General features: G+C 25.8%; 1 protein-coding gene across 2 annotated transcripts; it reads left to right on the forward strand.

The window, feature by feature from the left end:
- The first annotated feature begins 853 nt into the window (after positions 1-853).
- On the forward strand, positions 854-11,914 carry LOC129966959 (metaxin-2-like). Of its 2 annotated transcripts, none has more exons than XM_056081581.1 (9): positions 854-1,008; positions 1,352-1,399; positions 2,153-2,272; positions 2,443-2,519; positions 3,334-3,426; positions 7,427-7,465; positions 8,928-9,053; positions 9,997-10,073; positions 11,319-11,905. In XM_056081581.1, exons 1-9 carry the CDS (start codon positions 963-965, stop codon positions 11,512-11,514), a joined length of 822 nt encoding a protein of 273 aa, XP_055937556.1. In that variant the 5' UTR covers positions 854-962; the 3' UTR covers positions 11,515-11,905. The 2 variants fall into 2 exon arrangements, with proteins under 2 accessions (XP_055937556.1, XP_055937555.1); XM_056081580.1 differs by having other exon boundaries at positions 857-1,008; positions 1,337-1,399; positions 11,319-11,914.
- The last annotated feature ends 499 nt before the right edge of the window (positions 11,915-12,413 follow it).

The raw sequence follows: 12,413 nt of genomic DNA on the forward strand, positions 1-12,413 counted from the left end.
TGTCTTTAAAAAATAACACCAGTCTCTTCAGAGAATTCGACGCTGCGCCAACAATTATACAATAGATTTGAAAGTTAATCATATTCGAGATCAGAATGTAAAAAAAAAAACCTGACACAATTTTAATGAATATTTAAATTAAATATTAATTTTCAGTGTGGGTAATTATTATTAATATAACAAACGAGAGAATATATCAGACTCTTAAATTAATTTGCACATTAGTTTTATAAAAAATTGGAGTTAAAATTAATTTAAGTCTTTTTTTAAGCAATTGGTGCTGAAAATCAATTGAGAAATAGCTTAAATATTTTAAATTTCAATCATTGTGACATTAAATTTAAATGCCTCCTGTCTGAAAAAAAAAATCCCCTTCTTATTTTGTCATATTTGACATTAAAATTAAAAATAAATATGCCTTTATTTTGTATTCATGGTACTTCCACCTCCAAGACTACAGCCCTGAGAGTTTATACCTCTCTTATCAATTCATCAAAAGCCTCTTTTCAATTGTTGAATTAATTTTCTCACCCAGCATTTGAATCATATTCGTAGCCGCATCTGAATCCAATAACAGAAACGGAACGCAGAATTCGAATCCATGAAGCGAACGGAATTGCATTTCTATTACTTTCAAGTTATTTAGTGTCAAGTTTTTGGTTAACTTCTGGCGCCTGAAACTTATTTGAAATTAAATTGAACTTATCTGAATTAAAATAATTGTTTTTTTTTGTGGGAATAATATATTTTAGATATTCTTATTAAATGAATTCTATTTTTGGAAAACAGACATCACAATTTTCTCACCCTCATCCTTATATCGATATGACTAACTTGAAGTAAGTGATATATCGATACATTTGTTTATATGGGTTACTGGGAACACAATTCCGGAGACGTTAGCAAGGTTGTTAAGATTTGTTGAAATTAAAAATTAAGATTTTATTTAACGCTTGTTAATAATGCCTGCTGTTTTGTTAACAGAATCCGTTGTTGCAGATTTAAGCGGTAAGTCTTCATTTCAAAAAATCAATATCATTATTATATAATTAGTTCTTAGAATTAGCTGGAATTAGAAATATCAATTCTCTGAAATGACATTATGAAAATTCCTTCTCAGATATTATTAAATTTATAAAATATGTTAATTGTAATGAGGGTTATGAAATTAATTGCTAATTTGATATATTGTATTTATTTTCAATGTTATTTTGTTATTTCAATGTTTATTTAGATTGCTTTTAAAAACATTATTTTCTTTTAATATTTTGCCTTTTAATATTTATTCAGAAAGTAGCATTTAGACAATTGCATCTAAAATTAATTCCTACTTTAGCTGTTATATTTTTAGCTGGAGAAGTTTGGCAAGAAGATACAAAGTTATATCAACCATATGAAGGTAATATTTATGCATATATTTTTTAAAGTTGTACATAAAAATTCCTTGTTTTTTATAATTTCATAAGTTTATTAAGAATTTCTAAATTGTGTCAGAGATTGTTTTTCTTTATTTATTGTATGTTGTATGTTCATTGTATGTTGTAGGCAAGAATTGTGTGAAAGTTCTCTTATATTTTTAATTATCCTTCGACAACCTACTAACCAAATAAAAGATGGAAAATAGATATGCAAGATATATATATGTATTTCCTGATATAAGAAATTTATTAAAACAATAACATGAGTTCATTTTTAACCCCACATTTTCATTAATGTAATGTAAAGTTGATTGCCATGAATGGGAAAAAAAAAATAAATAAATAAATAATACCATGATATATATATATATATGGCATTCTTTTGACTATTGATTGGCTAACAGAAAAAGGACATTCAATGTTAAAATTTATGTTTACTAACAACTGGGTTGAAAAAATTGAAATTTTTTTAAATGTTTCATTTTAAATTATGCATACACATAATTTTTTTAAAACAAAAGAATATAAACGTTGATTTAAATTAATTGATTATTTGGAACTAATACATTAATTTTTTTTATATAATTGATCAAGTTTCAAGATAATTTTAAAAATAAATGTAGATACAATATATATTTTAGTGATTTGTTAGAATTTTTGAGATTTTTGTTGAATTCTATCATTTGTGCTACAGAAATAAAATTATGATGATCTAATATATATTTTTCCTATAGTTGAACAGATTCTTTTACCTGATAATGCTGCTTGTTTAAGTGTTAAGGCATTTTTAAGAATGTGTGATTTAAGCTTTCAAGTTGAGATGAGAACAAATGCTGAAAGCATGTCACCATCAGGTAAGAACTAAGTAAATTCTATGATTTTCCAAAATAACTTTTATGCATACTTATTTTCATATAGTGGAAACAATCATAACTTTGTATCTTTAGACAAGATAATCTTATAAACTTTTTTATGAAAGAAAATCTTTTAAAAATCTCTAAAATGTAAAATCATTCTTTTTCAGGAAATGTTCCATTCATACGATCTGGTAAATTTGTTGTTGCAGATGTAGAACCCATAATTAATTTTGTCCAAACAAAGGTGATAAAAAATTCTATACTTATATAAAAAATAAAGTTAATGCAAAAGCTTTAACTTTTTAAAATGTTTGTTGCTCTGAAAACAAAATTTATATAGCATTCTTAAGTTCCATAAATTTATTTAATTTAAAAGGTTGAAAATCTATGTTATGTTAAATCTCGGTAAATCTATGTTAGAATCTCGGTAATTTTTTAAAACTTGAGTTGCAGGTTTTTAGGTGCAATTATCTTTCTTTTGTTGAATTACTATATACTATACCAATAACAAAATTAACCATTATCATTTTGATGCTTAGAATTTATTCATATTAAATATAAAGTATATTTCATTTAGTTTTAAGGCGGTTTTATTATCTGCCCAAATTCTTTTTTAATGCATTAAGGGGGAAAAAAATAATTTTAATTGAACTTTAAAAACTCTTAATTTGGTTGGTCTGGGAATAATATTCTTACAAAAAAAGCATAATATGAAATTATTGGAGCATATTTCATTTATTAGTTCATTCATTCATAATTTCATTTTTAATTAAAAATTGTAGTAATTGCTTACTTATTGAAAATATTTTTAAATATTTTGTGCTTGTCTAAGCATTTTTGTTGTTATTGTTGTATTAGCGAATAACATCTCATTTTTGCGCAAAAAATATGTATCAAGTGATGATTAAATTATAATAGTATTTTTATATTAAAATTCTTCTATTATAAGTACAAACTAATTTAAAATTATTTGAATTGTTTTCAGTTGTTCAGTTCTGTTTTTATATATTATATCTTCATATAAATATACAATTTAATGCTAAAGGGCAATTTTCTAGGGTAAAAGTCTAAGTAATCATCTTGACAATGCTGAGAAAGCTGATATGAAAGCATATATATCACTAGTGAACATTGTCCTTCATAATGCTGAGGTAACTATATTTATTTATAATATGTGTCATGTAGAGCATGTGTAAATTATAGCTTTTTCATGTTAGACTAATGTGAAATATTGTTTCCAAAACATTATTTTCTATATTGCTGTAAATATTTAATATAAAACTATCTCTTATATACATAAATAATTATACAAATAGATAACAACAATAAAAATAACTGGTATTTCTAAATTAAATTCATTTTTTTTTATTAAAAAATGAAATGTTTTGGAAGATTTAATGTATTTATAAAGTATAATGTATTTATAATGTATTAATGTACGTATAAGCTGAGAATCCATCATGTATTGTTTAAATATGAAGGATTGAAACAAAAAAATTAAGTTTTACTTTACACATGAACAATTGCTTGATATCTTTCTTTTCTGTTTTCACCTCAAGAGAACCTTTTCTTGAAAATTGTTTGTTTCAATCAAACTCAATAAATGTTTGTTCAAATAAACTCTCTTGTTTATTCTTTCTTTATTATGTTTAATTTTGGTAAAATTATGGGTACGTATTAACGCCACCACAGCTACAGATTAGGAGGCAACACACAGCAACCCCATTGTTTGCACGCAGTTATCTTTTGGATTCTTTGTTGTTTGCTGATTTTTGATGCCATTTTTTAGTGTTACGAAAATGCGTCTTTGGGATTGGCCAAAAACAGAACAAGATGCAATTTTATTTTTTTAGGAGCTAAATATTTTACCAAAAACACGGAAATGTACCAATTTCCATGACATGAAACTTTATTTTGGTAAACGTATGTTTTGGAAATGTAATTTAAGACCGTGTGATCAGCAAATGCTAAATGGAGGAACAAAAGACATAGAGGGACAACGAGACATCATTTGGAATCTTATTTATCAGAGTTCATATGGCGATAGCATCAGGTGAAAGAAAATAGAAACTGTTTTGAATCTATGTTAAACTCTATATCGGCATATTTTCCACCGAAATCCGATTGACTACTTTGATTCTAAATAAAGTGTTTTGAATTTTAAATATGTTTTGATTTTAAATAAAGATTTATTTTATGATTTGTCACAAAAATTTTAAGTGTAGATTGGCGGCACTGAAAAACCGCCAAATCTGTAGCTGCGGTGGCATTAATATGCAAGTACCAAATTATGTAAATTTGGAATATATATATATATTAGGCAGTTTGATATACTTTGTAGCTCTGTAGCTCTTACTCTGTAGCTAAGCCAATTTGCTGTGTATTATCCTGAGTAAGCACCAAGGCTCAAAACGTAGAGAAATGGTGATTATCAGTCCCTTTTGGGTAGGTAGCATCATATGATGCCAGTGAGTTCAAATCATGTGAGCTTTTTGTTTCTCATCATGAAAGACAGTTTCTCTACCATTTGATGATTACTAGTACTTTTTTTGTTCAAAAACTTCTTAAATCATCTATTGGTGAAGTGCAAAATATTAAGAGGCTATGATCTGATGATGTATTAAAATATGGTTTAGTTGTTAAAAATTGATAAAATTGGGTGCCTTTTCTATATAAATATTGTATAACAAAGCATTGAATTTTCTTGTGGAATGTTGTCTGATTCTTGAATTCATAAATTTATTAAAATGAAGTTCCTATAAAAACTGGATGGTCAAATGTTTGTGCCATACATTGTATAAACATGAAATGTGAGAGTCAAGTTATCACAGCACATATGGTTTTAATATTTCAGAAATTTGTGTAATATGAATTCACTAAAGTTAGGTACATTTCACTATTTATTCTCATTTTTTATCAGTATTTTAAATACCACATATATTGGTATTTTCAACAATCATGTTGAAGCAGTTATCCTCTCTGTGTTAAATGTGCAGATACTTGTGATGATATAAATGCTTCTACTACTGAAACATCTGTTGTATATCACTAACATCATTATTTTTAAATTGCCTAAAATATTTTCTCTTGCGAAACAGATTTCACTATGTCCAGATATAATTGCCTACTATTTGCTACATTTAAAAAGAATCTTCCATTTAAAGATTTTCTGTATGTTATTATCTCTATATGTCTTTACATATATATATATATATGTATATGTAAAGAGCATACCTTGTTCAGATAATTACTACCCAGCTGCACTTATAAATTTTTTGAAAGGATGATGAATGCATACTCGGGATACATCTTGGAGAAAATTGAATATCTCTCCTTTCCAGAGTAAACTTTACAGGACATAATAGACAACAATCTGTTTAAAAATGGTTTTCAAATTGTGTTTTTGAAGTGAAATTATTTGGTATCAATATTCTTTGCCATTAATAAAGCATGTGATCATACCTGGACCTATGAAATTATAAACAATCTCCAGGATCTAGATTTAAATAAAATTTCAAATATGGAATTCTTCAGAAAATCTACTTCAGGCAACTATCAACAATATTAATGATTGATCAAATAAGACTATTGATATGTATTTTTGTAAGTGACCGATCATCAAGATCTTAAATTGTATTTGAGTGGAATTTTAATTTGTCTTCAAAATAATTATATTTTTTAGGCATAATATTTAGTAAATAATTGTCTTTCCTTGTTTATGTCATCAGTTTGAGAAACAGCAGTTTAACTATTAAATATTTTTAGGACTAATGTACAGTCTGTTCATGTTTTCTTCTTTTTTATCATTGTTCATCCAGTTTTATAGATTAGATTTGGTAGATTATAGAAGTTTGGTAGATTATATATGGCTTTGCTTGACATTCCTATTTGAAAGACTTCAGATGTGTTTACCAACAGGCTTCAATGTATGGGAACAAACTGTTTAACTGTTTCAAAACTTTTTTTTGCACTTATTTAAATTTACTTATTTATTTATTTTTGCACTTTTATTTGAAATAGTAATAATAATAATCTATTCAATGCTTGTCCATCATACAATTTACTATTTTGGAATGTACATGCACAATGTACTTCTAGATGCTTTCCTTGACATAAAAATATCCAAACAAATCGATTTTTTTTTATCATCCACCATTGATGGACATTAGAATTCATATTTAATACCATTTAGAAGTTTTACAAAGCAAGAAAACATTTATAGACTGATAACTATGTTTTTATTTCACTTTTTGATCAGCAATTTGAAAACTATTATTTAAATGAGCCACTGTTACTAATGAACCCCAAATCCATGAATCTCACTGATGGCACATTTGTTACTAAGGATCACATTTCTACTTTCTTGTATAATATTTCACTTAATTATATATTTCACATTCTACATCCTTGTATCTGCTTCTCTAAAATTACAGCTGTTGAATGTATTCTCAAATACTTTAATTTGCATACAATTTGTGGATCCATTTTTTACATTGATTTTGTGGGTCTTTTAGGATTTTTAAATAGTCAGTTAGAATAGATTTTAGAATAGAAAAGATTTTAAATAGTAATTCAACTTCATTTTGGAACTATATGATGTTTGGGAAATATTTGATGTATATGTAAATATTTGCTTTTTGCACAGTCTCATCCAACTTGTAGCCATTACGAATGTAACATTGCTGTACATTTTAATAGACTATATAGCTTTTGAAAGACGTCAGTTGAAGTATTTTCTCAAATAATGTTAACATTTTAATAGACATTTTTTTTTAATAGAAGGAAAATCCACATTTTAATCTCTTTGTACTTGAAGGACATTGGTGATTTCTATAATATTTAATTTTTAATTGTTTTGATCTTTTACAAATTTATATCATAGGAACATCATTGTCATTTTTTTCCCTTATGGCTTTTACTTAGATTTTAATTATTAGTACATTCAATCATTTAGTTTTAATGGGCATTCTTAATTTTCTGAGTAGTTTATCATTAAAGAACCTTGCACAAAAAAAAAAGTCATTTTATTTTTGTTTTAAAGTTTTCATGATATGACATCTATTACATTTATGTTGATCACTATTAAAAAGAACATATTAAATTATATTCTTATTCATCACATTAATGAATATACTTTTTTTTTTTTTTTAGCTTTTTGTTTCTTGGTGTGATAAAACCACATTACAAGAAGTAAGATCTCTGCTTTTATATATTATTTAAACATTTGCCTTTCTTATATTTACCATGATGTTTCATAGCACTCATTGTTCTAAATAAAAAATTATGGAACTTATTTAGATTTTTTTTTTTAAATAGAATGATTTTCATTTGTACATTTTAAGTAGTTCTCTTGTGAAAACTAATTTCTTGATGGGGAAAAAAGATGGAATTAAAAAACAAAACATTAGATATTATAAAATTCAAAGTATTCAAATATCCATTTGTCATATCAAAATGTATTTTATATCTGATATAATGAACATAACTAATTAATTCTCCTCTAGACTGAATTATTGTTTGTTAGTTAAAAATAAACAATTTAGAAATACTCTGTGTTAAAAATTAGTCATTTCATTCAAATTAATTATTGCATCATTATTAATTATATAATTTATTTATTTGTTAAAATTATTAACACATATGTTGCCATGAATCATGCCTGTGATTTAGGAGCTACTGTCTAATAAGATGCTTACTTCTTTACTGTCTTTTAGTTATAAATAACTTATTATATAATTAGATAGTAAGTGCACATTATAGGTGAACAATCACAAGGATAACAAGGAAATGTAAATTAATACATTCATTACCAAGCTTAAAATTGAAATTTTGATTAATGAGAACTCGCATCTTCCAATATTAAGTGATTGGCAATTAACATGTTAATTTATTATTTATTTGTATTTGGATCATATTGCCATATAGGAACTTAAATGCCTATTATACCCTTGACACATTTTGCTGAAAAAGTTTAAGGAAATTCAGTGGTGATAAAAACGAACAAAAATTGTTGAATGAAATTTACATCTTAGTTTTCTGAATCTGATGTAATGATTGGGAAATAGGTAAAATACCATCTAAAAATTATGATTTAGAAAATTCAACGTCACTCAACATAAAATCATTAAAGGAAAACCTACATTTTAAGTATAATGCCAATCTTATAAAATTCTTAATAGCAAGGGTTTTTTTACTTAATAAGATTTATTATTTAAATATTTCATGAATAAATGATTTGATGAAAAAAATTTTTAATAAAATAATTGTGTATTTTTAGTAGCAAATAATTGATTAATGGAGTAATTCAGATATAAAAATTAAATTCGACAAAATGATATGCTACTGGAATTTTCAAGAACTGGAATTTCACAACAGCATTCAATAATAACAACATAAGTACCATTTAAAAAAAATAATATTGTAGTTGAAAATTGATTAAACATCCTTCACACTTTTTAAATCCACATTCCATTAAATTGTAGAATTCTTTAATTGTAAAAATTAAAATATTTATTTTTAATATGCATTGAAAATACAGTTATAATTTTGTATGTTATTTTTAAGGTAAATATTGAAAACATAAATGGCAAATTGGATTTATTTTGTTTAAAGTTTTAAAATAGTGCCAAATTATTATTTCTTTCTTTAATAGGTGACAAAACCTCGATTTTCCTCCTCTCTTCCATGGCCTGTGAACCACTTTCTTGTCTGGCAAACCAAATGGCAAGTACAAAAGAAGCTAAAATCGGCTGATTGGCATACTAAGTCTTTAGAAGATGTAAGTTGATTTACTAAGGTATCATATACAATTTACATTACCTATCTGTCTTGCTTACCATTTAAAATCGGACCAGCAGAATCAAAAATTTGTCTTTTATTTGATGTTATCTGAACCTAAAATTTTCTATATGCAGGGCATGCGTGTATGTAAACTCTTATGCAGTAATGAATATGAACAAAAATCCAAACATGCCTATAATTTGCACCTGTACATATTGCTTATAAAATGCTTCTTCCTTAAGAATGTCTCTATTATAAATAAACAACAAGCATATACATTTGCATTTCTAAGTGAAATTTTTTCAAAGTGTTAAACTTACAAGAAGATGTCTGAGTCTCTGCTGCTCATATTTATACACTATCGTAGCCATTTCATTAAAAGAAGGAAATGCTAAAATATGCAAAGGTTAATTTGACCAGTATCCTATGGTAAATGCATGTTTTCATTGATTTCTGTTGTTCTAATGTTCTTCTAGCTCCCCCTGATAGGAAGTAACAGATGTAACTCTTGTAAATTCCAAGAATTTATAAGCAAAGCCTCATGTGTGCACTGATCATTCAACTTGGTATAATATACAGAGAAATTCATTATGTCATGTCTCACTACTTGCTATTTAGCAAAGGACTGAAGATGAATCTCTTGTCTCGGTAATTGTTAGGAAAAGTTAATTTTCTTACACATGCAAAAACCCCTGATGATGAGCAATAACAGTAGCTCTGTTATATTCATTTTTAAACCATTAACTAAAATAATAAAAAAAAAGATGTAAGGAATTTTGATGAGAAAGTATTATATAATACTTATATTAATTAATGAAATATGTTAACTTTATTAACTAAATATTAGCTTTATTCATATTACTTTTATCTTGTATAAAAATATAATTTTGCATTAGAAATTTCTTCATTTTATTGAAGACTATATAAAATTTCCATTTTAGGTCTATGAAATGGTTGATAATTGCTGTTATGCTCTTTCTGAAAGACTTGGAACTCAGAAATACTTTTTTGGAGAGAGGTATGTCTTTTCTTTTCATTCTTGATTCACACATGCAAATTTTTTCACCTTAGTGAAATTGCTGTTTAGAATAATTTTATAAAAAAGAAATGAAAGAAATGAATTTTCCTTCCATATTTTTAATATGCAGTACTACATGCATATCAGAAAGTATTTGGTTATGAAAATTCGAAATTGAATTCTTTTTTTTGAATTTAAAAAACATTGAATATTTAAGGTAATTATAGAATTTTTATCTTTAACTCACTGAATCGACGATTCATTAATTGAGTACATTTGTTTTTCGGGTTGTGCTGAATCTCAGTTAGTCCTGATTTCTGCCTCTTTTCGCAGCTGTTATTTCAGAAAAACTAATTGTTTTTAATACTTCAAACTGTATTTAACATTAGTATATCCTTATTGTAAATTATTACTAATCTGAATTGCATTCTTTGTGTTGTACTATGATATTATTTGGTTGCTTGTGCCGTTCAGATTTTGAAGACAAAAATAACAAATTAGATATTTCTCTACAAAAGTTTAATTATTCTATTCATATCTCTTTTGTAGATTAGTTATTTCAATTCCCAGTTTTATCTACTAAATATATATGTTAAACAATGACATTTAAATGCTTAAATGTGACTAATGATATTAAGGGAAAGGTATATAAATATATTGTAGCGAATAGATTTCATAATTTGAAGGAAATGGAATTATTTATGGATGCCACTATATATCCATTCTTTGTATATGTCTAATGAAAAGTTAAGATCAGGACTGATATTCAGCTATTAAATTGCTCTAAAAGTTTAGAGAGCAGTGTTAAGTGTTATTTTGGTCACATAATCATTATTATTGAGCTTTATTGTCATGAGACAACACAAACTGAAAGTGCATTAAAAATTATTATCAAGTGCGTCGTTGATGGTCAGTATCCTAGATATTAGGATTATATTAAAAGTGCCTTAAAATTAAAATTATTCTTTATTTAAAATACTTTTTTATTGTATAGGAAATCAATTAATTGTGTTTAACTAAATTTTATTCAAATTATTTTTTATACTATTGGATCATACATTGATCATCATACATCATTGACTGAGTCTAATGATACCATCTGTCGTTTTCTTGTAATATTATCAAGATGAACTATCATTGATTATCAATTAAAAATAGAACATTAATCAAAGATTTTTTTTATTATTATTTTAAGTGGATCAAAATTTAGTGGAATTAAATCTTTGTTTATTATTTATATTTCAGTCCAACAGAATTAGATGCCATTGTTTTTGGACATTTATTTGCAATACTAACCACTCCACTGCCAGATAACCGACTGTGCTCCATTTTGAGAGAATATCAAAACTTGGTTGACCTCTGTCAAAGAATTGATGTGGATTATTTCCAAAAGCAAGCAGACGATGATATAGAAATCGAAAATATTGAGTTGATCAGCTAGTGACTATGTTGCATTTATTGAATTAGCTAATATTATTTTCTAAATTTTTCTGTTCTAGATCTGATTATGTCTATTCTCGAAATGTGCTAAAATAGTAAGGTAATAGATTTTTTTATAAAAGCATTTTTGGTTACTGCAGTATTACCATAAATTGCATTTATGTAAAGTTTTACACCTTTTACAGCTCTTCTTTAAGTGATAAACATTATTTTTCTTCCTGTAGATAAAATATCAAATTTTTATACCTTATATATGAAACATTTATTAACATTTTTCATTTATTAAACTTGAGAGAATATCCATACCAAAGCTGATTACTTTGTTTCAAATAAAAGTTCATTATAGTGTTGCGTTTGTATAATTTCTATATGTATAATTTCTGATGACAATTTTAAAACCCTTTTTGTAAGTAGTTAGTTTACTTATAAGAGAATGAATTATGAAATTATTATAAATAAAATAAATTGTTGACAGAATTTGTATTTTTTAAGAATTTATTTTATTAAGCTTTAAGGATGCTGTTTAACAACCAGCAGTACATTTTGCTTTAAACAGATTAAAAATGGAAAATATTTCATTAAATCCAAAGCAATTTATTTTTATTTGTTTATTAGGTAACAAATTATTAGAGTTGCTTTATCCTGAATTCGGAGTAATTTCTCAATCCTGAAAAGTCTGCTTTAGGTCAACCTTGAAACAGAATGTTTATAATTATATGTGAAATAAGACATAAACCATAAATGTTTCAGCTTCAAGGAGTCTATTGAATTCTTTTATACGGTTTTTCTGTTATTTTTTAAAAGATTGAAACCCAGTCAAATATATTATTTAAAAAAAAAAGCAAGGTGGCTGGTTATTAAATTACTGTTAAATAGAAAACTTGTGGAAATATTCACCAT

Source organism: Argiope bruennichi, chromosome 4, assembly GCF_947563725.1.
Source record: "Argiope bruennichi chromosome 4, qqArgBrue1.1, whole genome shotgun sequence".
In the NCBI taxonomy this organism is placed as follows: domain Eukaryota; kingdom Metazoa; phylum Arthropoda; class Arachnida; order Araneae; family Araneidae; genus Argiope; species Argiope bruennichi.

Excerpts from the sequence above, each read along its gene's own strand:
- LOC129966959 (XM_056081580.1), top strand. The coding sequence starts at position 963 with ATGCCTGCTGTTTTGTTAACAGAATCCGTTGTTGCAGATTTAAGCG. Across the intron at positions 1,400-2,152 it reads GTTATATCAACCATATGAAG|TTGAACAGATTCTTTTACCT; the intron begins GTAATATTTATG and ends TTTTTCCTATAG. Across the intron at positions 2,520-3,333 it reads TTAATTTTGTCCAAACAAAG|GGTAAAAGTCTAAGTAATCA; the intron begins GTGATAAAAAAT and ends GCAATTTTCTAG.